Raw genomic sequence first — 24,375 nt, 5'->3', positions numbered from 1 at the left:
AGTGCGGCTCGAGAAGTTTCATAGTTTACTTGCAAATCAGCTGTATTTGTCAAGCCAGATGGATGAGCAGATGGAGGTGATGAGCACAAACCACAATGAGCCTGCCATTACTTCCCAGCCATATGCTTAATATGACATGTTACAATTACACTGTCACAATAGAGCCTCGTTTATCCAAATTTCAGGCACCATCTACTCGTATCATATTTCTTTGACACAGCACAATCTAACAGATTCTAATTTTAGATATCAGTTAGATTGTGCTAATGATTTCTCTTAATAAAAGTTTATATAGCAACTGTAATAAGTCAGTGAAAAATCCAAAAGATTCAAATGCATTTCAACAACAAGCTATATTTGATCATAAAGGCAATTCTCAGTTCCCACTGTGGCAGAAACTCTAACTGAGCTACACATATCTTATGGTCAGCATGTGAAGCTAATATATTAATATCTGACCTCTTAAAAGGCTTGTACAGCTATAATTCATGCTTTTATCGAAGCTTCTGGTTTGTTCAGACTATGCTAGGATCTGCTATTCTGGTCATTTTCTCAGTGCATATTTGGACCAGTCACACAATGTTTCTTTTTCCTTTTGGTATACCTTGGAGATTTATGTCAAATATACCTGTCCATATCAAGGACTGAAAAATTACAAGTTTTTGATAGAATGAGTTTATATGCATGTGTATGCATCCATCCATTGAAGACACTGCGTACTTTCTGCTGCTCTGTACAGTTTCCTTACTCTTGGTTCCTGGTGGTTAAGGGTGGTGAGTCATTGATAACATGTGACATTGGTTTCCATGACAGTTTGGGGTCACCTATGCCTCCCACCCCTTTCTACTGAGCTACTACATCACGGTTAATTCAAAGAGCAGACATAGTTGAAGGTTTTGTCAAACGTTACATTTAGATAAAGACAAACGTACATTGTTGAAAGGAGGGTAAAAAAGGACAGGAGCAACAAAGTGACGCATGGAGCATGAGAGATAGAAGATATAGGCTTGGGGATGAAAGGGAAAGAGGAAGACACACTATATGAGCAGAGCCACATTGCAATGTGGAGAACACCTGCAGAGTGGGAAAATGATGCTAAGGCCAAATTATTATAAGACTGAAAAACTAGGAGAACCATTGGGACATTGCCAAAATCACACCAGAGCTTTAGACATTATAAATGGCCAGGAGGAGTTTGGCAAACTGCCATAAAAAAAATAAAGTCACTGTCTCATACATAGTCGAGTAAGGTGAAGCTTTTATATCAGTTTGCTAGGTGGAGACAAGATAAGGAAACTGTGTTTTGCTGATCTGAAAGGCCGACTGCCAGACAATGATAGAGAGACAGGGAGATACAGAGTGGCATAAAAGAATACATCAGACAAAAATATAGTCATGTGTAAATGTATTGCAGTATATCTACTGGCTTAGACCAATAACGACTATACCAATATTCCGAATGTTGAGCTTTATTGTTTTACTTTGTTTTTCCTTTCACTTTATAAAATCAGTTTTTCTTGTATTTGACACAAAATAATTTATTTTGAATGCAGTCTTCGAAAAAAGAATGAAGCATTTATGAGCAAAAAACCCTGGACATAGTGAGTGCACACATAAGATGCAGTATGGTTTAGTTATAATCTGTCCCACAGACCATGAGGAGATAAGAACACTCTACTTGTCCCCATGATTTGGGCGGCTTTATCTAAAATGTGATTTTTGTTTTTTGCCTTTTATTTATTGACTCCTTCTTTATAAAGGAGGTACAATGCAGTGCATGCTTGAAATGATCTTGACCTCACTAGAGGCTCTTGTAGGACAAATTGCTATTTTTCTCTGGAAAAATAACCATTCATTGTAGGTTTTCTGTGGTGCTGTGGTACATCAAAGAAAGAAATAAAAGAAAATAACTGAAATTTAGGCAGGTGGAAATATATAAGGATTCAAGGATCATTGCAACAGTAAATTAATGCAGATTGAAAGTTTTTTTATCATATTGGTCAAGTATATAAATATATTGGTCGCAGTTCATAAACATTATTACGTAAAGTATGAGTAGCATTTGTCACTCATAAACAAAAACAGCAGATATGAGCACATATGGCTTTCATCATCATGCAGTATAATGTCTCTATTTTTATCTGTAAAAAGGCCATCTGTAAATCTAGTTCAAATGTGATAAAATGGTAATACCAGGATGTTGCAGTAATTAAGATTTCCAGCTGTCTTTTCAATATCTTCCGGTCAATAAGGCTGATCAGATTTTAGCGGGTCTCTTTTTACTCAACCGTCATCAGTTTGCCAGTATTCACAGCCCCTCTGGGCCATTTATTGACATGGTGTTGGAGGGGGAAGGGTGGTAAAATAAGGTGTAATTTGAGTGTGCAAGGGTGAAAGAAGGTATAACTCTCATCGTACATTATATTCGCTTAAAGCAGCAGTGGAGTGATTTCTGCTCTGGTATGTAGTTGTTCATTTTAGTGATATTAATAATAAATCCTTGCAGACATGGCTAACTCTCTTGCTGGCCACTATTTTTAGTGACATCTGAATGCACTAAGAGATGGAAATGTGGGGGTGTAAACTGAGTAACTGACAGGGAACGTTTCATTTCCATTCTTTTCATTTATTTATTTTTTTATTTCTTTTTACTGCCCTCACAGGTAGGATGGCTGTTCAAATTAGCTAACCCCAACTAGCCAAAGACCTATCTAGTTTGGCATCTGTATTCATCAGTGCCATAAGGCCAGGCCCATTTTAAGATTATTTTATGGCGGTGGCATTTTTCATCCAGCCACTATCCAACTTTGATTTTATGGCTTTGCATTTCCCTTCTTTTTCACCCATGTTTCAGCATGCCCCTATATCCTGCTTAAATGATCAACTTTTTACTCTTATTCCCCTGCTCTTTACCTCACTGTTTTCTCACATTTGACTCAATCAGTAGTTTTTGACCCTTTTCTTTTGTATACTTATTTCTTTGTTTTTCTCCAACCTTTTCCTCTCATATTGTCTTTACCCTCCCCTTTTTTCCATTTATGACCAGCTGCAGTGGGCTAGGTAATGAAGGCAGTGTTATAAAGTATGGGACATGCCTTGGGGCAGACTCAGAGCCTGGGTATTGGCAGATAGAAAAATTGAAATAGGATGAGGATGGAGACAGAAGGGCATAGACTGAAGGATTACGTAGAAGGCCATGAAACAGAGAAATGATCCAAGATTAGAAAAATGTAGGAAAACATTAACGCGACAAAGAAAGTCATCGCTAGTATGAAAACATTTTTTTCTCACTTTGCCAGCATTTCTACAAAATCTTGTATATTCTAAGGCATGGTTTAGACATTTGCAAGGAATCTTTGTAGAGCCTTAAACCTAACCATTGAAGTGGAAAGCATCATTGTCGACATTTGTTTTTTTGTTGTTTTTTTTAATCATTGTCGACATTTATGCTTGTGCTGGTGCAGGTGTTCATTGCCATGTGGTCATGTCCCAGTGCTTTATATGTGATGCTAGCCATAATAGAAACTGTTTTTGCAGAAGTAAACATATTTACTCTCTGTACATGTGTAAATATTTACACATTTAGACTCGGGACAATGACCCCAAAACTGAACGAATATGTGGGTGACATATGTGATCTTTTTTCAGAAGAGTGCAGACCTAGGAACAGCAAAAATACTGCAGAGGACTGTCATGCTTCCAGGCCTCTGGTAGCTTGCTGCTGGTGGTTAAGGATGGTATATATACACTATATTGCGAAACGTATTTACTCACCCATCCAAATTATTGAATGCAGGTGTTCCAATCACTTCCATGGCCTCATGTGTATAATATCAAGCACCTTGGTGTGCAGACTGCTTCTGCAAACATTTGTATATGAATTGGTGGCTCTCAGGAGCTCAGTGATCTCCCACATGGTACCATGATAGGCTGCCACCTGTACAACTAGTCCAGTCTTGAAATGTTCTTACAAGTAAACATTCTACTGTGAACTGTTGGTGGTATTACAACAAAGTGGAAGTAACTGGGAATGAAAGCAACTCAGACAAAAATTGGTAGGCCACATAAAATCATAGAGCAAGGTCAGTGGATGCTAAGTTGCATAGTGTGCAGACATCATCAATATTCTTCATAATCAGTCGCTAAAGACCTCCAAACTTCATGTGCTCTTCAGATTAGCTCAAGCACAGAGAGCTTTATGAAACAGGTTTCCATGGTTGATCAGCTGCATCCAAACCTTACATCACCAAGCACAATACAAACCAGATGCAGTGGTGTAAAGCATACTTCCACTACTCTAGAGTGTGTGGACAAGTCCAGTCCAATGAAGGTAGACAAACGAATACTTTTGGCAATACTCATATATATATATATATAGTACATCGCTAGATGTAGCGATGTACTATCGCTACATCTAGCTACATCTAGCGATAGATGTAGTCAAAATCGATTTTGACTGTATCGCTCTATCGCAATAGCGCATGCTGATGATATCATCAAGCTGCGCCTGTTTTAGTCGAAAGCATCGCAGCGGCTAAAACCATTATCATCTGCAAATTATGGCGAGCGACAGCCATAGCAAAGAGATGAAGCACTGTTGAAATATGGGGAAAGCCAAAAACTGCGCTTCCTCCACTTCCTTAATATTGATTCATTAATGTTGAATTCTCTCGCAGCTGTTCTATTCCCATGTTGCTGCAGTATATTAATAACTAACCTCGTATTGTGGATGAATAATCTCAGTTGTTCTCCTGACTGAAGTTTGCCTCGTGTATAGCATCCTGCTATGCGATTGCATTTGTCCCTAACCACCAGACTCCCTCACGTTAACTTTTATGGAGTGGAAAAAAAAGTTGTCGTTCATCCTCCAGCTTCACTGTGCTAATGTTATGCTAACATAGCTGTGTCGCTAGCAATCACGTAGCACAACATTATATACCAGGTAGTCCAACTTCAGTAACCCTGCAAACGCCACTGCTGTTTAGTTTCCTGCCTTCATTTACTGTATGTTGGAAGTTGTAGCAGAGCTGTATGTTTTAATTAGTTTCAAAAATCTCTCAGTCAGAACATGGTATGTCATGTTTAGGTGGAAACTAGTGAGCTAACTTCCTGTTAACTTCTAACTCCGTTAAATTAAATAAATTCTGTTTTCATGGATGCCTGGATGTTAAACTTAATTGTTACCCATATGGAAAAGATATATATAAATCTTATAAAGTTTGTATCTGTCTTGTGTGAAACTTGTATGAAAAGCATATAAGAGTGAAAACAGATATAAGATCCCTTGAAAAATTATATAATGAAACTTGTATGTTTTGGATACTTACTAAAACAATGTATGAAAGTAATGCGAAAGTGGCCACTTTCATGAGTAAATCATGTAAGCCTTATATGATTTACTCATGAAAGTGGCCACTTTCATGAGTAATCACATATAAGTTTTTACTATTTCTTTTCCGTATGGGTACACCTGGTAAAGCAGCAACGCTGATGATTTAATTAAAGATGAAAGAATTTAGACCGTTTTTAACAATTAGTGTTCGTTTGACTTTGGGACCTGAAGCAGACGGAGTTTTGGACCCAGATTACTCCGCAAAGCTCCTCACTACGGCAGCCGTAATGCTCTGCCAATCCATCAAGCAGTGCGGCTTATCAAAGTTGTACTCTGTTTTTTAACAGATTTCTGCACGCCAAAATCGGTTCGAGGTCAGTAAGCACAACCAGAATTCATACATAAGGCACACTCTCGATTTTTGAGAAAATTAAAGGATTTTAAGTGTGCCTTATAGTGTGGAAATACGTTATACAGAAGAAAAGAATATATCGTGATATATATCGTTACTGCACATACTTCAAATTATATCGCGATATGAATTTTAGGCCATATCGCCCAGCCCTAGCCATGAGTATATATTTACTCATATATATAATATTAGGGGTGCAACGATACACAAAATTCACGGTTCGGTTCGGTTCGATACTTTGGTGTCACGGTTCGATATTTTTTTGATACAAAAAAATGTTCATGCATTTTTAATTTGTCATTTATTAAAATTATAAATATATATTTTAACTCAAAAGTACAGTTTTTAAATTTAACCCTAACCCTTGTGCGTGTTTTTTATTTTGACAGCGAATGCGCACCTGCGGACCACTTATGTGCAGCCCTGGTTATTTAGCTCATCATATTGCAGCCACAGAAATTCTTTTGTCCATGAAATCATAAAGCTGCACTTTCTTTTTGCCTTATAGTCTGATTTGTCATAACTTCTCCGTTTTGTGGTAAGCTTTTCTTTGGCTGTCACTTCTTCACCCTGACCTGTCTTATTTGGCTCAGCAGAACTGAAATGCTTTTACACACGCACTCACATAAGCTCAGCGATTCTCTGCGCGATCAACCTCTCACATGTTTAAGCTTGCTGCGGGAGATTTCACTTGTCATGTTTGCATAGTAAGCTAACGATTAATAAGACGATGTCAGAGGAATTGGTGCACAAATTATCATCACTCACAGATCAGTGCTGTCACTCTCTATACACAGTTCGCACGATTGCAAAGTGAAAGCAAAAAAACAAGCGCAAATTCAAACGCGACTTCAATATGTCACATATTGACAGTGGCTCACCGATGCCAATGACATAATTACCCAGCTACATTTCTGAAAGAATGCAAAAGCATTGACATATATTTTTCCTACAATAGCCTGACGGGCAGGGAAGAGATAGAATTTTGGTAGCCCGACTGAAAAAATCGCTGTCTGTCAGACAGCGATGCTGTCTGTCAGACAGGGGTGCAACGAATATCGTTGCACCCCTAATATATATATATTAGGGGTGCAACGATATTCGTATCGATATTGAACCGTTCGATACAGTGCTTGCGGTTCGGTACACATATGTATCGAACAATACAACATTTGTAATTTATTTTATCAATTTTCCTTCTGACGATGCTGTCTGTGTTGAGCGCTCAGTGAATCTGTGTTCGACTACTCCGCCTAGGCTGCACTGTCCAGCGCAGATCCACTGAGCGCTCAACACAGACAGCATAGTCAGAAGGAAGAGCGCAGGGCAAGCTAGCGAGACAGAAGTTAAGCTCTCCTTGCAACAGGCAAATTGAACCTCATTCAGATCTGGCGTTTGGAATTATTTTGGTTTTCATGTGACGTATGACCCTGAAGGTAAGCGAGTCATGGACTAAAGTAAAACAGTATGTTGGATGTGCCATGCAATGCTCAATTACATGGGTGGGAGCTAGCGTGTTAGCGCAGTTAGCTCGTTAACGTGTTGGCCGTCTAGCCCCATGCACGGAGCGATCGGCGGTAGCTCGTTAACGGAGATTTGCCGTGTTGTGGCGTTAAGGTCATTTCAACGAGATTAACCTGAATGCACTAGTGGGAACACAACGAATATGACTGCACATTTACGCCGACATCATCCTAGTGCAAAGACAAGTGGAAGCAGACAAAAAAAAGCAAGCATGCTACTAACTTTAGCCGAGTCATTTAGACAGCTGTTAGCACATGATTCTCCTTATGCTGCTGAGAATATAGCCCAGAAGAAGCAGATAGTATAGTTATTATTTCTGAAAGAGCCATTTCTCTGTAATAAACTCTCTTTTCCAAAGATGAGTGATTCCTCAATCAGATACAGGGCTTGCAATATCGCTAGCCCGACGTCCCGAAGCTAGCGATTTTTTCAGTCGGGCTACCAAAATTTAAACGAGATTAACGCTGACAGCACTAGTGGGAACCCAACGAATATGACTGCACATTTACTCCGACATCATCCTAGTGCAAAGACAAGTGGAAGCAGACAAAAACAACAAGCACGCATGTTACAAACTTTACCCGAGTCATTTAGACAGCCGTTAGCACATGATTCTCCTTATGGGGACCTAATATGTTTAATAGGCATGAACATTTTTTTGTATCAAAAAAATATCGAACCGTGACACCAAAGTATCGAACCGAACCGTGAATTTTGTGTATCGTTGCACCCCTAATAAATAAATAAATATATACATACACATGTGTGAGTACAGAATAAATCTTGTGGCAAAAAGAAGCAGGACATTATAAAGCCAATAATCTCAGTCAATCCTAACCTAAAATCAGTTCAGAGCTATTCTGTAAAACCTTTGCAGGTGTTCCAGCCTGGGGAAATACTCCCTGTCTCTATATAAAAAGTAGGGAAGGGCAAAAACCCCAGAAGAGACACTAAGAGATAAATAATGTAAAGAAACCACCAAATAAACCAGAAAATAACACCCGGAAAAATCTGAAATGGGTATCTAGGTGCACTACCACAAACTCAGGGTGGTAAATTTTGTTAAGAGTGGGCTAACTCAGCACTTTCTGAGTGCAGGCGGTGCTGTTGGTGGGGAGAACTGCACAAATCAGTCTGGATAGTAGGCAATAACCATCTTACCAACAGGCGGGTGGGGTTATTCTGTGCTAAAGCATTGCCTAATAGCCTCTATGTTTTGCTCTGGGCAATTTTTGAAATAATACTTGGAGGACTGTGGGTGGTGTGAAATGCAGTATTTTGGTTTAGCGGAGCCTCCGTGATGGAGTTTTTCCTCTTAGTAAAGTTATACACACTCCTGACAAACTTTTTAAAACTATTTTTACTTGCTTATTGATATGCTTAATCAACTAAAAACCAGATGAGTGTAGTAGAAAGTTTTTTAAATTTATGGTTTTGTCCAGCCCCAAAGCCACGTAGTTGCAGCAGATGGATGAGTATTTCCTTCCCACTTCCGCCAAGTGCTTGCTCAAAGGGGGCCATTTATTGAGATTTCCTTTCTATTTTTGTAGGGTCTTTACCTTATAATATAAAGCATTGAGGTGCCTTGAGGCAAACGCTGTTGTGATTTGGTGCTATATAAAAAAAATTGAATTGAATTGAACTGAATTCAGTGAAAGAGAAGCTGGCCATGCGGTCACTTGATAGACACACACAAAAAAATGATCTGCTTCCTGTCTGATCAAACCAGCCAAGTGTCCTTCATCAGCTGCTTTGTAAAGTTTTGCTTCTGATAAAAATGATAATAACAAATACATCATGCAAATGAAGACGTGAACACAGCAGCTTCACTTTTGTAATCCACGGGAGTGAATGAACTTTAATCTAATGAGATTGCTAGAGTTGCTTTATTCAAACTTATATTGTCCATGAGGTGAACAGCTGCATGTGTGAGGGTGTAGTGTTGTTGTGTGTGTTTAAATCTTCTCATGTTCCATATTGTTTGTCCAAAGTGGGGTAAGTTACAAAAGCATTCCCACCTTCTCAGTGACTGCTGATCGGACTGTATTTTCACACCTAGTGTTATCTTGAGTACGGTGTACATTTTAGGACATCGACAGGTATCAGGAAAAAAGTTGTCAGGTCTCAGAAAAAAATGTCAGGTATCAGTTCTCTGGAAAAAAGTCGTCAGGTCTCAGAACACGAGCTATCAGACAGAGAGAAAATCTTCCTGCAGGTGGTGCTGTTGTCATGTGCCAGCCGAATTGATTTCCAAATACGTCATCAACTTGTGACAGTGGAAGAACGTAAGGTCATTGACCTCACCGGAATTCTACCACAGTTCATGCTCCTAACGACACAACTTAAGTTTAACTTGCTCTCCTTTTTGTCCATACTTTTGCCACAGTTGTGTTATATTAAGTTGCGGTTAGGTTGTGAAAGTTACAAAACGCATATCAGAGAAGGAAAGCTAATTTTGTACGATAAACTAAGTCAGCACTATTTTTGTCTGTCTAATTCATTCTAGCTAGCGACAGTGGTGTTGAAACATTATCTAAATTTAAACTGGTTTGTAATTGTTTTATATACGTTTCAGCGAATGGACAAGCTGAAAGCTTACGAGGAGCCTGCATCCTTTCTGTCGCTGTTTTTCTTTATTTCTCTTTTTTCTGTTGCTACTGTCAAGATATTTTGTGATCTCGATATGTTTTTTTTTGTTGTTGTTGTTTATAGATTTGCTGCAATATGTCATGACATATTGCATTGAAGATGAAAGGAGTATCCGACTTTGGCTGGTTTCTATGACTCTTCCAAAAATACTATTTTTTATCGAGCATTAAAAATAAATGAGAAAAGTACAACTTATTTAGTAACTACTGTTCACCTCTTTCATACATACACCTCTGTATGTATTATTGTAGGTTCTACCTTACAATATAAAGCGCCTTGAGGCGACTGTTGTTGTGATTTGGCGCTATATAAATAAAATTGAATTGAATTGAATATCAAAGAAGTGTATTTTTTTGCTACACATAATATTTCCTTTGTGTAAACTGAATAGATGCTGCTTTTAGTGTAATTACCACCTAAAAAGGTTTAATAATTTACCGGTTAGTTACTTATGGTCAGTGTAAGAGGTGGGTGATCAATTAGACTGTTGTTGTCACACTTAACCTTTCAAGATACAATGATAATAACATTGTTCAAGAAAGGCTTAAAACAAAGGGAAATCAGCTGTGTACTGAATTCATATAGGCATAAAATAAGGTAAGTCTGCATTTCAAAAGCATGTGTTTTATGAGATACAGTTTCCATGACAAATCTCTAAAATGACAAAAGATGCACTTTGTCTTTAATATCTTTAATAATGTAAATCTGTGTTGTGTTTTAACAGTGAGAGGCATCTGAGAAGAGTTTTAAAACTTCTAGGGTTGAAGTCTGAATTAGCCAGACAAAAATAGTGCTGACTTAGTTTATCGTACAAAATTAGCTTTCCTTCTCTGATATGCGTTATGTAACTTTCACAACCTAACCACAACTTAATATAACACAACTGTGGCAAAAGTATGGACAAAAGGGAGAGCAAGTTAAACTTACGTTGGCTGTGTCCCAATTAAGAGACCGCACACTTGGAGTATATAAATGTATAAAAAAAAAAAACACCCAGCACGCCCCTGCGGGCGGTTTATCCTTCAAGCTCGGGTCCTCTACCAGAGGCCTGGGAGCTTGAGGGTCCTGCGCAGTATCTTAGCTGTTCCCAGGAAGGACTGCGCTCTTCTGGACAGAGATCTCCGATGTTGTTCCCGGGATCTGCTGGAGCCACTCGCCTAGCTTGGGAGTCACCGCACCTAGTGCTCCGATTACCACGGGGACCACCGTTACCTTCACCCTCCACATCCTCTCGAGCTCTTCTCTGAGCCCTTGGTATTTCTCCAGCTTCTCGTGTTCCTTCTTCCTGATATTGCTGTCATTCGGAACCGCTACATCGATCACTACGGCCGTCTTCTTCTGTTTGTCTACCACCACTATGTCCGGTTGGTTAGCCACCACCATTTTGTCCGTCTGTATCTGGAAGTCCCACAGGATCTTAGCTCGGTCATTCTCCACCACCCTTGGGGGCATCTCCCATTTTGACCTCGGGACTTCCAGGTTATACTCGGCACTGATGTTCCTGTACACTATGCCGGCCACTTGGTTATGGCGTTCCATGTATGCCTTGCCTGCTAGCATCTTGCACCCTGCTGTTATGTGCTGGATTGTCTCTGGGGCATCTTTACACAGCCTGCACCTGGGGTCTTGCCTGGTGTGATAGACCCCAGCCTCTATGGATCTTGTGCTCAGAGCTTGTTCTTGTGCTGCCATGATTAGTGCCTCTGTGCTGTCTTTCAGTCCAGCTTTCTGGATATCAGCCACCTCCTCTATCTGCCGGTGGTACATACCGTGCAGGGGCCTGTCCTTCCATGATGGTTCCTCGTCTCCCTCCTCTTTCTTGGGTTTCTGCTGCCTGAGGTATTCACTGAGCACTTGGTCAGTTGGGGCCATCTTCCCAATGTATTCTTGGATGTTCGTTGTCTCATCCTGGACTGTGGTGCTGACACTCACCAGTCCCCGGCCCTCTTCCTTCCGCTTAGCGTACAGCCTCAGGGTGCTGGATTTGGGGTGAAACCCTCCATGCATGGTAAGGAGCTTTCTTGTCTTTATGTCAGTGGCTTCTATCTCCTCCTTTGGCCAGCCTATTACCCCAGCAGGATACCTGATCACGGGCAGGGCGTACGTGTTGATGGCCCGGATCTTGTTCTTACCATTCAGCTGACTCCTCAGGACTTGCCTGACCCTCTGCAGGTACTTGGTGGTTGCAGCTTTTCTAGCGGCCTCTTCATGGTTCCCATTCGCCTGTGGGATCGCCTGTGGGATCCCCAAGTACTTGTAACTGTCCTCTATGTATATATATATATATATATATATATATATATATATATATATATATATATATATGCAGCAGTGGGTCCTTCAGTCTGTCCTCACTCTGGACACTTCTAGTTGTCACACATGGAAATCAAATGTGTGATAAGCTGCAGGATTCAAACACAAGTGTAACTTATAAATACGTGTTCATACTTTTATTACACAATCAGAGAGAAAGAAAAAGAGAGAGAGTGCAGGACAGACAGACAGGTGACAGTCTCAGGTGTATACACTGCTACAAACAGGAGGATTTAGTGTTTGTGTTATTACGAGTGCTAAACAAGAAGAGTTCCCAGATGGTACAGTGGACACATGTGTGACTCCTGTGATTAAAGCATCTTTCTTTCAGCTTAACGAGTGAACCGTCAGCTCGTTCAAATACGCGTTAAAGTCAATTTGGCTCGACAACACCGAACAGAGGCAGTAATATAACATAGCTAACATTAACAGTGCAGTGAATCCTGCTTGTGCCGTGATATTCAGGACTGCAAACCGAGCAGCATTCACTGACTTTCAGCTTGTTGTGTTTGTGGATATATGACTGACTTTAATTATGCATAAAAGCATCACATTATCTGTCAGATTAAGGACAACTATTGAACTGCGTATATTTTACAGTAAAGGCTTTAAAACCAAGTTAGTGCAAACATCGCTAATATTTGTAACTTTGCTGACATGTGGCCAACAGTAATGTTTCAATGTTCTTCGTTATTAAACATTTGCACGTAAATAAGTGACATAATATTCAGTACTTACTTTTGAAAGTTTACTCTTTGGCCGCCCCGCTTCTGCCGTCTGCCGTATTTCTCGGCAAAATTATCCACATTCACCGCTGCGCTATGAATTGTGGAATATATGGGACCATGAAGCGTGCACCGGACCACGCTTGATATTTGGGGAAATCGACGGCGCATTTGGAGTACGCATTTGGAGTACACTTCGAATTGGGACAGGCGTCGTCGCGTCGCGGTGACATAATAGGTCTTTTAATTGGGACACAGCCGTTGTGTTGTTACTAGCATGAACTGTGGTAGAATTCCGGTGAGTTCAATGACCTTACGTTCTTCCACTGTCACACGTTGATGACGTATTTGGAAATCAATTTGGCTGGCACATGACAACAGCGCCACCTGCAGGAAGATTTTCTCTCTGTCTGATAGCTCGTGTTCTGAGACCTGATGACTTTTTTCCTGAGAACTGAGACCTGACATTTTTTTCCTGAGACCTGACAACTGTTTTCCTGAGAACAGACCTGACATTTTTTTGTCTGAGACCTGACAACTTTTTTCCTGATACCTGACGACTCTTTTCCTGAGACCTGACGATGTCCTAAAATGTACACCGTTCTATGGAGTCTTTTTGTTCTTATCCGTTTATGTATTCGCTGCCCTCTATTAACCAGGAACCAGTAAAGTTTTTCCAGAATGCCGCTTTAGTATCTGGACAAGATCAACAGAAGTTGTCCAGAGTTGTTTTAATAAAGAGATTGTGCATATTGCCCCTGAGTCCAGTGTTCACCTTGAGACACAACACAATAAAGCACAAGCACTTTAATAACTTTAAGACCAGCAGCCGCCTATATTACAAGGTGTATCTCTATATATTTTCTCTATACATATTATTGCCATGGTCCACTGTTCTATACACGCAACAAAGCTAATTAAATATGCAAAAAGCATCTGCCATCTGGCCATCCCCAACAATATGCTATGGATGTGTCTGCATGGTTGAGAGGAAATTGTCTAAGTATATATACTTGCAAGATGGATGGATGCGGCTGAGTACAAAGGGCATCCTTTATCCATCCTGCTCCCCATAGATATCTTCAGAAGCCATTTACGGGGGACATAGAAGGACTTTCTTCTAAGATTCATGTGTTATTGTGACCCTGAGGAAATTGTGTGTATTGGGGTTGGTTATTGCGTACTTGTATATGTAGACGTATCACTCTGTGTGTGTGTGTGTGTGTGTGTGTGTGTGTGTGTGTACATACTATTGCATAACATTGTGTGAGCCTATGCAACTTTTCTTGTGTTCCTGCGTGTGAAAGATTGTGTGTTATTTTAACCCAGAGGCTAAGTGAATGAACTGTGCTTTTGCATCCTTTAACACCCTCTTTGCTGTCACTACCGCTGTGCAGTTACACTGTCGCACTCACGGTAAATAACTGTGCCCAAATTAGTCTTTTTATGGCCTAAAAGAATAGAGTCACACCATCATGAATGTTTAATACATTTTCCCAGGCTCTTTGCTGACAAAAGCATAATTAAGGCTCGCACATAACGCGCTGCCTCAACGAAAATGCACCATTTTCAGCAAATTCAAGAGTGGTAGTTTGGGAGAAGACTCATAGTGTTGTTCTTCCTAACCACACTCCTGTGCCTTGCTATTAAACCTAATAGCAGAACATGTACACAAGTTGCTGCAGAGGTTGCAATCTTTTTTGCATTTATTGTAATCGTGGTTTAACAGTAGTTTTACGCTGACATGTATTGTGTATTGACATGATGTGTTCTTTGTGCATGTGTAAAGCAAGCGCCTAACTAAATGGTCTGTGTGTTTAAATTAGTTTACTCTCATTACTTGACTGCCAATGCTTTTTATCTTTCTGGATACGTAGGATGTTCATACTTCCAGATGAACAGAATCAACTTTTTGGGATATCCTTATCTGGATGATTGAGCATGCATGAAGGCATAATTTGTGTGTTAAAAGAAAAAAAGTGATTTATATTGTTACACTAAAAACTAAACTAAACAAATTTAGCACGGAAAATCAGAATAAATCAACCTTTACTTTCAAACATTGCATTTTAAATACAGGCAATGCTCTCGTTATTTCCAAATGTGGGCCTCGTGCATGTTTTATGCCATCTTTAAGGCAATGTCTATGAGCAGAATGCTGAATAATTGACGAGATGTGAAGCTGGATCAAACGGCAAGTCTGCCTCTGTTTGTGCCTCTCTGTATGCGCAGACTTTTCCTGCTGTGTGTGCTGCTATGAGCTTCCATTAGTGTTTGTGTGTGGTCAATGGTATAAAAGAGTGTGTTTTCAGACCTTGTAAATACCTACAGATGTATGCAAATGTGAGCTTGACAAAAAAACAGCTCAAGTATTATTATTTTTTAATCCCTTACCTGGTTTGATGATGACTTATTGTATTGCTGTGGACTGAAATAAGCTTTTAAAATAGAAACTCAAAATTTTGCAATAATTTAATAATAAATATGGGTTTTAAAAAATTTATATTCTGTTTAATTCCATTTTTAACAATGTGTTCAAACTTTTTTGGGGGAAAAATTGTTACATGTATTAGGGGGTACTAAATCCACTACTTACCCAATCACTCACACACACAGACTCTATTGTACACTATTGTACACTCACATTCAATTGAGCCTGTCATCTTCTCTAATGGCCATCTACTCCTAGAGAGCTATTAGAGTACCGGACATGTTATTGGAAATCAAAGAGGATTTGGAGTCCAGAGCATCCTCCTGCAGGAGTAAGTACCTAGCAGAGGTCAGCTTGTTACAAAAACACACTCTGTCAACTCTGACCGCCAGGATGGATTAGTAAATCTCTGCTTCCTTCATTTTAATGGTTACTCTGGTTATTTTAGTGAAATGATGGCATGCAACCACATTTTTAATCTATGAAAGATGCATGCTGCACATGTCTGTGATGCTGTAAATTTACATTTTCCTCTTGTTATGTCTTTGTTAACTGTGTTAGCAGCTTAAATGCATTTATTAAGTGTTATTTGCCAGTAGCTTAGATCCTTGCAAATGAGACTGGAATAGATGTGTAAATCAGACTTTATAGATATAATTCATGGTAACCTTAACAGTAAGCTTAAAAGGACATTTTTAAAATTACATGTCTTTCAGTGATACTTTCAGTATACTTTCAGTAGAGTACAGGACATGTTATTGGAAATCTAAGAGGATTTGGAGTCCAGAGCATCCTCCTGCTGGAGTAAGTACCTAGCAGAGGACTTTCAGTGATACTTTCAGTATCACTATCTTAGTGGGTTTAAATTGGGTATATCTCTTTAATAATATTAGATAAAATTTCGGGTTGAGACTTCAGAACAAAAAACAGCAGTTTCTTATTTCTCAATAATAAAGAAATTTCAGCTGGAATAACTGAATCTGCTTGCTTGATCTGAAGTTTTAAAACATCGCTGAATAACCCTTTCTCAATTAACTTGTAAGTGAGATTAAGACTATGTCATAAAGGTCTGACTTTTTTCTTATTTTCAGAATTCATGTGTAACTAAAATTTATACATGAATTATGTGCTGTGTTACTCGACAAAAATCTATTCATTTTCTTCTGTTTATCCTTAACAGGGTTGCAGGGGGGCTGCAGTCTATCCCAGCTACTGTAGCTTGAGAGGCGGGGTACACCTTGAACAGGTCACCAGTCTTACACAGGGCTAACACAGAGAGACAGACAACCATTCACACTTACAAGCATCTATGGGCAATTTAAAATCACCAGTTAACCTAACACCAATTGCATGACTGAGTTGTGGGAGAAAGCCAGAGTACCTGGAAACAACATACAAACTGTGTCAAACTCAGGACCTTCTTGCTGTGAGGCAACAATGGTAACCACCACACCACCTTGCTACCTTAAATGGTAAATGGCCTGTATTTGTACAACGCTTTACTGGTCCTAAAGGACCCCAAAGCGCTTTACACACTCAGTCCAGGGCAGCTGTAGGTAGCTACAGCCACCCTGGGGCACACTGACATAGGCGAGGCTGCTGGACACTGGCGCCACCGAGCCCTCTGACCACCACCAGTAGGCAACGGGTGAAGTGTCTTGCCCAAGGACACAACGACCGAGACTGTCTGTCGTTACAAGACGAACTGCCAACTCCTGAGCCACGACCAGATTAAAAAAAAAATTAAAGACTTAACAAGACAGATGATGAAATGGAACAAGGAAAGTGTGATCTTTCCTAGATATCATAGCTTTTAGCTGGTACCTGTTACTACTGTCTAGATTTATGAAAGAAACTATAGTTAAAGGCAGCTAATGTGGACTCCATTACTGCACATTTGTTTTTCAGCACTGTAATTATAAAATGCAATCTCACATAGTGTTTTTGGGGAAAAAAAATCTCTATTCGCAGGCATCTATCCAAGCTAAGGGCCACTCTAAGAGAGAGCTAAAGGTGTCTTTGAGTCAGCACCACTGTGTGGTGTCTAAGCAGAAAACAATGCCAGACCCCCAGAGCAGAGATGTGCATTAAAAGCTGTGGCTAACAAAAGCCACACAGTGCAATTGATCTAAACTGTGTGCAAAGGCAGGACTTTGGGGAAATCAGAAACTTCATTAAAGTTTCATATTGTATTTCTGTGCACTTGCAGTTTCACCCTGTCTCTATTTACTTAAAGGCCCATACTGAGCAAAGTTAGAGTTCCCCTCTGGTTTTGCATTGCAAAAGCTTTAACAGTGCAACTGTTTTTCAGAAAAAAAATCAAAGAAGCATTGTCATTGTTTCCAAATATAAACAAAATGAACACTTTTTGTTCAAGAAATGCTTCTTTTAACATTAGTTTTGAGTTCTTGCACCATTTCTTACGTCAGGTTATGTTGATGATAGTTTGAATTATCCATATTTTCACGACGCAAACATAATGTAAGGCCATGCCAGAATATATTAACCCAGGGAAAAAAAGTATCTCTTGGGCAATATGTGTAATATAGAATCAGAATGCATGACCACACAGTGTGGACCACCACATCGACTATTTACATTTGTTTATACTCTCTTTGTATAATCTTCTCTTTGTGGCAGGCTTTCCACCTTCTCATTCAAAGGGGAAATATGCAGAATGCCAACAAATCACACATTGCACTGACTCTCTGGCAGACACACAAGCACACACCACACATACTACTGGGGCATTAGTCAGCTAGGGTTCCCCTTGCGCTGCAAATGATCTGTGAAAAATATACAGAAATCCTTTGCCAGTCCTGGACAGATAAATGCACACATTCACATGCACCTATTCACAAATTCAAGTATACAAAGGTGCTAGCTCCGTTTCCAAATCTCTTTCACACACACATGCGCACATGGCAGAACCAGGAGGCAGATATCATTGATAGCTTCTCAGGTTTGAAGGCCTTTTCCTGGCAGAGGCTTCTAGAAATACTGGTACAACTCATTGTCTAGTTTCTTGCTGGGCCTTATTTTGTCTCAAGCTGTGGCTTCATAAATCACAATATCCATTAAGAGTGGAAAACCATAGAATCAGGTGAGCACTTCACAAAGCTTAGAACTACTTCACTAAAAAAACCCAACTAAAACAAACAAATGCTGTACAAAACAAGTGTACTGTATTAAAGTAAGCAGCTTAGTCAGCTCAGATTGTGTAAAAGTTGGATGAAAAAAAGTGTAGATAATAAAATGTGCAATACAATCATGTCATAAAAATGTACAACAAAGCAGGACTATATTACAGCCAGTGCATACTTTGTAGATCCACTGCAGTAAAGATATAATCCAGAAAAAAGATTTGCATGCATGAATTGTCAAGTGGCCCTCCCACAAGACTCAACTGGCAGGTAATTGGTGATTCCAGATTGACCATAGGTTCTGGCTATGAGAGTGTATCTATTATGGCTAGTACTCAACCCCTTCTCCAAACACATTAATTTGGATAAATGGTTAGGGAAATGATGGACGAATGGAGATAACTTGGGAAATAATTTTATAGCATAGAAGCATAATATTTTCTTCATTCAGTGTTTCAAGACATTGTTTTGATAAGAATTTATTTAATTAAGTTGCACGTTTCCAGTGGAATACTCAAGCGACTGCATTTTTTTTTGTGTTTGTGTTTGTTTTGTTAAATTATTTTGAAGATGATTTGATAAAACAACTGTAGTCACAACTGTTCGCATGCGGTTTAAGTGTTGTACAGATCCTGACTCACTTTTATTTCCCAAGGTATTCAAAAAGGTTACTGCACACTGTAAAGCAAGGTCCTATGATTTAGTAAACATTCCCGTGACCCTTTTATTTTAAAAAGGAGTTGTTTCTCATGCAATGTCTGCTTTATTTGTAGCCACTTCAATGCGCTTAAGTTGCCTCTGTGAGTTTGTCTCAGTCTGCCTCTGAGCTCTAACCTTCAAACTACAAAAGTGCTCTGATGCTATGTTCAGGCAGTGCACACTTTGATATAGTTCTAGATGTGTGTGAGTGCATGCATGTGCATATGGCTGTGTGTGTGAAGCACAGCCCTCATGTGACAACGGTGCCCTTTTCAACAACAAAATCACAAATCAACCATGCTTAGCTACACATTGTTTCTCTCAAATGTCTCCAGCCAAAAATACAAATGCTTCCCTCCTTACAGCATCGCATGAGCCCTGCTGTGTTCACATCCAGTGATGTCAAGCAACATAGTCGTTACATTCGCAGCTCACATTTTTCCATAGCTTGCAACTTAAGTGTGCTGTAGGTGAGATGAGTTGACACAATAGACAGGAGGTGAAGGGCAGGAGGTGCAAAGAGAAAGAAAAAGGTGGTGAGCAGGAAGGGGAGAAGTAAAATGGAGTGGGGAGCAAAGAGAGGAACCTTTGGTGTTGGCAGAAATTGTTTCTATAATGTTTGAAGGCTGCAACAGTCCAATTAGGCTGCAAAGAATCAGAATTACACACGCACGCACACACATGCACACACACACACACACCACTCTGCCCTGTAAGAGATAGAAGCAGAGAGCGAGGAGGAGAGGATAGAAAGGAAGGGATGGTGATGTGGAGTGAAAGTGGCAGTGAGTTTTGTAGAGATGGCAGAAACCAGGGGAGAGCAGCCTCTGTGCTCGTGACAGCAGCTGAAATCCTATCCACTGGAGGAAAAGGGAGACGACACTTCCATGAAGGAAATGCCCAGGAAAAATGAAGCAAGTGGGGGGGAAAGGGGGATTAAAAAAATGACAGAAAAGAAATATGAAGGCGCAGTGTGCGAGAGTCACAGCAAGAGATGGAAATGGTAAACACAGAAATCTTTGGACATTTGTGCTCCTTAGAAAGTAAAATAAATAGGTGACTGTTTGGACAGCTTTGGTCAGTGTGGGTGGGCAACAAACTAGAACTGTTTGCTTTATTTACAAGTATTATTCCATATATCAGATCTCATCCCTGCTACAAATTATTGCCAGTGTTTTCCCCTGAAAAAAAAAGCCTCAAAGCCATGAAAAGCCTTTTTAACTGCAAAGGCTGTGAAGAGATTGTGATTTTATAAAACAGTATTTTGTGGTTATTTATTTCCCTGTGTGATGGAGTAGGAGCTTAATTGTGCAATTTTCTCCCTGCAGCATTATCAAAGTCTTCATAGTTTTATTGTTTTCTTCACCGTCTATTTTGCAGATCTTGATATACCAGTTCTGACAGTACACCAGACCATCAGCGACGTGCGCGGCAGTTACTACCAAGAGAAGACAGTATTCCTGCGCTGCACCGTCAACTCCAACCCTCCCGCACGCTTCATCTGGAAACGTGGGGATATGCTCATCGAGCAGAGCAAAGACAATGGAGTGGACATTTATGAGCCTCTTTACACTCAGGTACACATGTACAGCTCACAAACGCTCTGCCAGGTGTGGAGTCGCTCCCTGCTTTCTGCCCTTACCTTCCCATTTCAACCCTGTTCTTTTCTGCCATCAAGACAAAGCCTCACCCAGCTGAACGTATTTCATTCTCTCGTGATTATTAATTGAATATGTCTCACATTCAATGTTTACTTAGACAGTGTTGTGGAATTAGCGTTGATGTAAGGTTGTCATAGGAATTGAACTGTTTCTTTCTTAAACCTCTCCCCTGAAGAGCAATTATCCAATAATTCTCCACGGCAAGACTGATAAGCTTTGGATTTGCTGAAACTGTGCATGTTTTACTTGGCGTTAAAGGACTTGCAATCAATCTGTATGGCTATTTTTAACATGATTTGATTCCATGTGTATTATCAGTGACCTGTGGAGCTGTATGTATCAGACAGTTAGCAAGATATGTCATTTAGATGGATTTATTTTTATGATAGCAATAATTTCATCGTAACCTGCAACATTGTTTTGATTACATTATTCAGTGTGTGACACTACGCTTACTTTTTAAGTCAGTGTGACACTCCAAAGTGGGAAAAGCCCTTTAATGCTCTGTATTACCTCTACATAGATTACAACTAAGGCTAACTACAATTTTATGTCATATTATTTTGTGCAGTTACAGGTTATATCACAAAAAGACATTTTAATATATATATATTTAAATACATAATATGTTGTGGATGCTAGTACTGGACTCTTCACCCATTGAAGGTCTAACTTACTTTTAGGAAATATGCATCCTCCATATTCAATGTTTTATGTGAGACATTCATTCATAACTGAAACATAACTTCATAATTTGAAGCAGATTTAGTTTCAAACTTTCAAAACAATATATCTCTTATTACTCTCTTTCACTATTTCATGCAACTAATATTGACTTGATTAAACTAGACAGTTGCAGCTGATAATACACATTATCAGCTGCACTATGTGTTGCTGTGGTTTCTCTGTGGTAGTCGGATATACCTATTTTGCATAAACATTACTGAAGTAATTACTGTGAAAATACTATAAGCTACTAAATCCAAGTAAAACAACAAAAAATTACCATGGGCCAGGCATAATAGGTTCAATTAACTTTAATAACGTGGCCCTTTTTAATGACTAAAATTTTCATTAATCACTCTATGCAAACAAATCCCAAAAACTCTAGAAATATACTATGTCAGGAAGCCTAGAACATGGTAGGTACACTGGAATGCCTTAGCAAACACATGAATAATTATGTATTACATTTTTACATTGTTGTTTATAGTAGCATTATGAGATTGTTTTTCTTCCTTTCTATCAGCGTTAAGACAAGCACGCTTTTAATTAGGTTAAAATGAACTGGCCATCAAGTTGAACAGTCAGTTACTTGTTCATTTACCCAGCAATATCCAGCTGAAAAAACTGCCAAATAAACAGTCCCCAAGCTTCATCCCCAGGCTGAGCACACAATTGTTCAGTTAGTACAACTGTTCCCATTTTCTTCACTTATCAAAGCACCAGTCAGCAACAAAGCAGAGCCCCTGGAGTTCAATTAACCAGCCAGCAAAGCTCTTCTCAGGGCTGCCTAAGACACTGCCTACTGTATCAGACTCAAAGCCTTGATCTGAAAATCATCAGTGATGTTAAGAGATGTGTGACTGCTTTTGTGTGTCCAAGTCAGTGTCTGTACATCTACATGAGAAGAAGCGAGCACACTGCTGAGATTGCAAGTAGCATGCTTTCAGAAATAGAGAGAAGATGAACAGATTTAGTTTTTATTTTTGAACCAGATCAGTTTCATTTTCCCGATGGTTGCATGTGAAAGATATTTGGAATTTACCAATCAAATGACAATGAATGAATATTTGAAATGCTTCACTTGATAACCAGAGCGTGCAATATACAAGGGCAGGATGCGTGTGTGCATGTATCTATGTTAATATTTGAGCTTCTCTCAGTTTGTATTTAACCCGGTTCAGCATATTAAAGACTTTTGCACAAGATTACAGCCCAGTTTAAAAGAGACTGAAATAAACGCTCTGGGTTTTCAGGTTTATGGATTACGATGAAAATATGATTTTTGTTTATTATGTTTATATTAATGTTAATGTGATTAATTCTCAGATGATTCTTTTTACAGCACAATAATCCAACATGATGTTGTATGATGTCCTGTTTCTCATATTCAGGGTGAGACCAAGGTGCTGAAGCTGAAGAATCTCAGACCCAAGGACTTTGCTGATTATACCTGTCAGGTGTCAGTCCGCAATGTGTGTAACATCAAAGACAAGTCCGTCACCTTCAGGCTGACAAATGCTACAAGTAAGTTTTTTAAATTTGTGTTTCATTATCATTACAGTTCACAGAATTTGCGGGTGATACATTCCTAGAACACCCGGGAATTGTGAAAAACCACAAATTTGGGACGGGGTAAAAGAAAATGACCAATAAACTTTTACAGTTTAAACCCAAAATATGTGTTTGGGCTTTAAGAAGAACAAAACAAAAAACATGAGAACTGTATTTATTTCCAGTATTTTGTATTTCCTATGTAGTGGCAAATCCAATAAGTACATTTTTTGTGTTGGGAATTTAGTTGGGAAAAAAAAGCCTGACTGTTTTGATCAATCATGATCATGAGAAATGAAAAAGCCATGGACTAGTCAAGTCAAAAGAAAGTGTAGAACCATTAGCACCGCTTATTAAGAGATTTAAGTGCATTTATACATTTGAGCCTATATGTATACTTGTGTGACCCTGTGTGGATTAGAGAAAATCTCAAATAATTTCAGACTTGTGCACATAATTCTTGTTCTTCACATTCAGTAAAGATGTATGTGGTACAGTCATTCCACCTTGGAAAAAGGACTGTTTAAAGAAATCTTTATCAAAAAACCCAGAATTACCAAGATAATTATATCCATGATGAATGTATATACATTTCTGACCACAACTGTTTACAACTTTACAAAGCCAAGATGTTTTATTTCTGTCGATGTACAGAAATCCTCTAATAATTCCATCTTATCTGACTATTCTGATCATGTTTGCTCTGTGATTGTGCAGGAATCTCTAGTTCTGTCTTTCTCTCATTGTTAAAGTGTCTCCTATCTTTACTTGTTCAGGAAATAGGATTCCTTTTTTCTTCCTCTTGTTTTCTCACTTCCTGTATGATCTCTCCCTCTGTCTTCTTTTCTCATAGTGAGTTTTTTTTCCCCTCTTGCTTTTGACTTTCCACTGAAATACGGTCTCGTTCTATCTTCCTGCCTGCCTCCCAGTGTAGGATATTGTCTATCTGTCTTGTTGTACGGTTGCTGAGAGCTCATCTCAGGGCCGTCAGCTGTAATTCAGTTGTCACACTCCCTGTTATCTCCAATTCACTTTGCACCGCTCTGTCCATCTCCACGCCATCGCCCGGCAACTCTGTTACTTACAACAACATTGTTGCCATTGACAACCCTGTCAGGTTTGTTACTGTCAGTATGGTATTCCACAAGGGAGAGGGCCATGCCTGTCTGAGCTGTATTTTTTAAATGATTTTTTTTCCTATTGTGTTTA

The 24,375-nt window shown here is 39.4% G+C and overlaps 1 protein-coding gene across 2 annotated transcripts in view; it reads left to right on the top strand.

The window, feature by feature from the left end:
• mdga1 (MAM domain containing glycosylphosphatidylinositol anchor 1) overlaps positions 1-24,375 on the top strand; it is a 194,631-nt gene that overhangs the window by 89,951 nt on the left and 80,305 nt on the right. For both annotated transcript variants that reach the window (XM_086278667.1, XM_086278585.1), the window contains exons 5-6: positions 20,609-20,805; positions 23,007-23,139. In XM_086278667.1, the coding sequence (XP_086134793.1) occupies positions 20,609-20,805; positions 23,007-23,139 (330 nt within the window). The remainder of the gene's footprint in view (positions 1-20,608; positions 20,806-23,006; positions 23,140-24,375) is intronic.

This window comes from Aulonocara sp. 'chitande type north' Nkhata Bay, linkage group LG1 (assembly GCF_057382095.1).
Source record: "Aulonocara sp. 'chitande type north' Nkhata Bay isolate Kocher_YH1m ecotype deep benthic linkage group LG1, A_spYH_male_GT1.1, whole genome shotgun sequence".
NCBI classification, from domain to species: domain Eukaryota; kingdom Metazoa; phylum Chordata; class Actinopteri; order Cichliformes; family Cichlidae; genus Aulonocara; species Aulonocara sp. 'chitande type north' Nkhata Bay.
This window is presented reverse-complemented; position numbering and strand designations above follow the sequence as displayed.